The 614-nt window shown below is 62.5% G+C and overlaps 1 protein-coding gene across 3 annotated transcripts in view; it reads left to right on the forward strand.

Annotated features, from left to right (window-relative positions):
• The window catches only part of Nfia (nuclear factor I A), a 377,440-nt gene that overhangs the window by 5,248 nt on the left and 371,578 nt on the right, over window positions 1-614 (forward strand). Inside the window, exon 1 of one of the 3 annotated variants that reach the window (XM_008844432.3) lies at window positions 1-305. The exons of 1 other annotated variant lie outside the window; for it this stretch is intronic. In XM_008844432.3, the coding sequence (XP_008842654.1) occupies window positions 279-305 (27 nt within the window). In that variant the 5' untranslated portion in view covers window positions 1-278. The remainder of the gene's footprint in view (window positions 306-614) is intronic. One more of the 3 variants, XM_008844449.3, reaches the window with a different exon arrangement.

The raw sequence follows: 614 nt of genomic DNA on the forward strand, positions 1-614 counted from the left end.
GCTATGCCTTTAACGCCCGCGTACAGTAGACATGTATAGTGGAGTGTAGGGAAACTCTAGGCGGGGTTAAAGTTCAGCTCATGGAGCGGCAATAGCGCTGGCTGCTGCAGTTGAGCCGAGTTGGAAATGTGAACGCAAGAAGCAGGCTTGATTTTTTTTTTCTCCCCCCTCTCTCCTCGCTCTCTCCTCCTCTCTCCTGTCGCTGCTCTCTCACCCACACTCACGCACACCTCCAGCCCGCACCCAGACGTGCACGCACCCCCCGCCGCCCGGCAGTTATGTATTCTCCGCTCTGTCTCACCCAGGTAAGCAGCTGTCTGGAGGCGCGGGGCCGGGCCGGGCGTGCGGGCTGCAGGCGTGCGGGCGGCGGGAGCGGGGCGGCCCGCAGTGGCGGGAGCCTCGGCGGGAGCCCGTGTCTGCGCGTGTTTCTGTGTGTACGCGCGCGTGTGCGGGGGGGGGTGCCGCTTTCAGAAAGTAACTTTGTTTCCATGCGGGTGCATTCCTTCGGCTCGGCCATTTGTGTGGGCACATGGCTAATGGCGCCCTCTTATTAATGCGTTAATTAATATCGGGGCTCCGGGCTGCGGGCGCCCCGCACGTGTTTCGGCGGCCAC

The sequence above is a fragment of the Nannospalax galili genome, unplaced genomic scaffold (genome assembly GCF_000622305.1).
Source record: "Nannospalax galili isolate Female #2095 unplaced genomic scaffold, S.galili_v1.0 scaffold71, whole genome shotgun sequence".
NCBI classification, from domain to species: Eukaryota; Metazoa; Chordata; class Mammalia; order Rodentia; family Spalacidae; genus Nannospalax; species Nannospalax galili.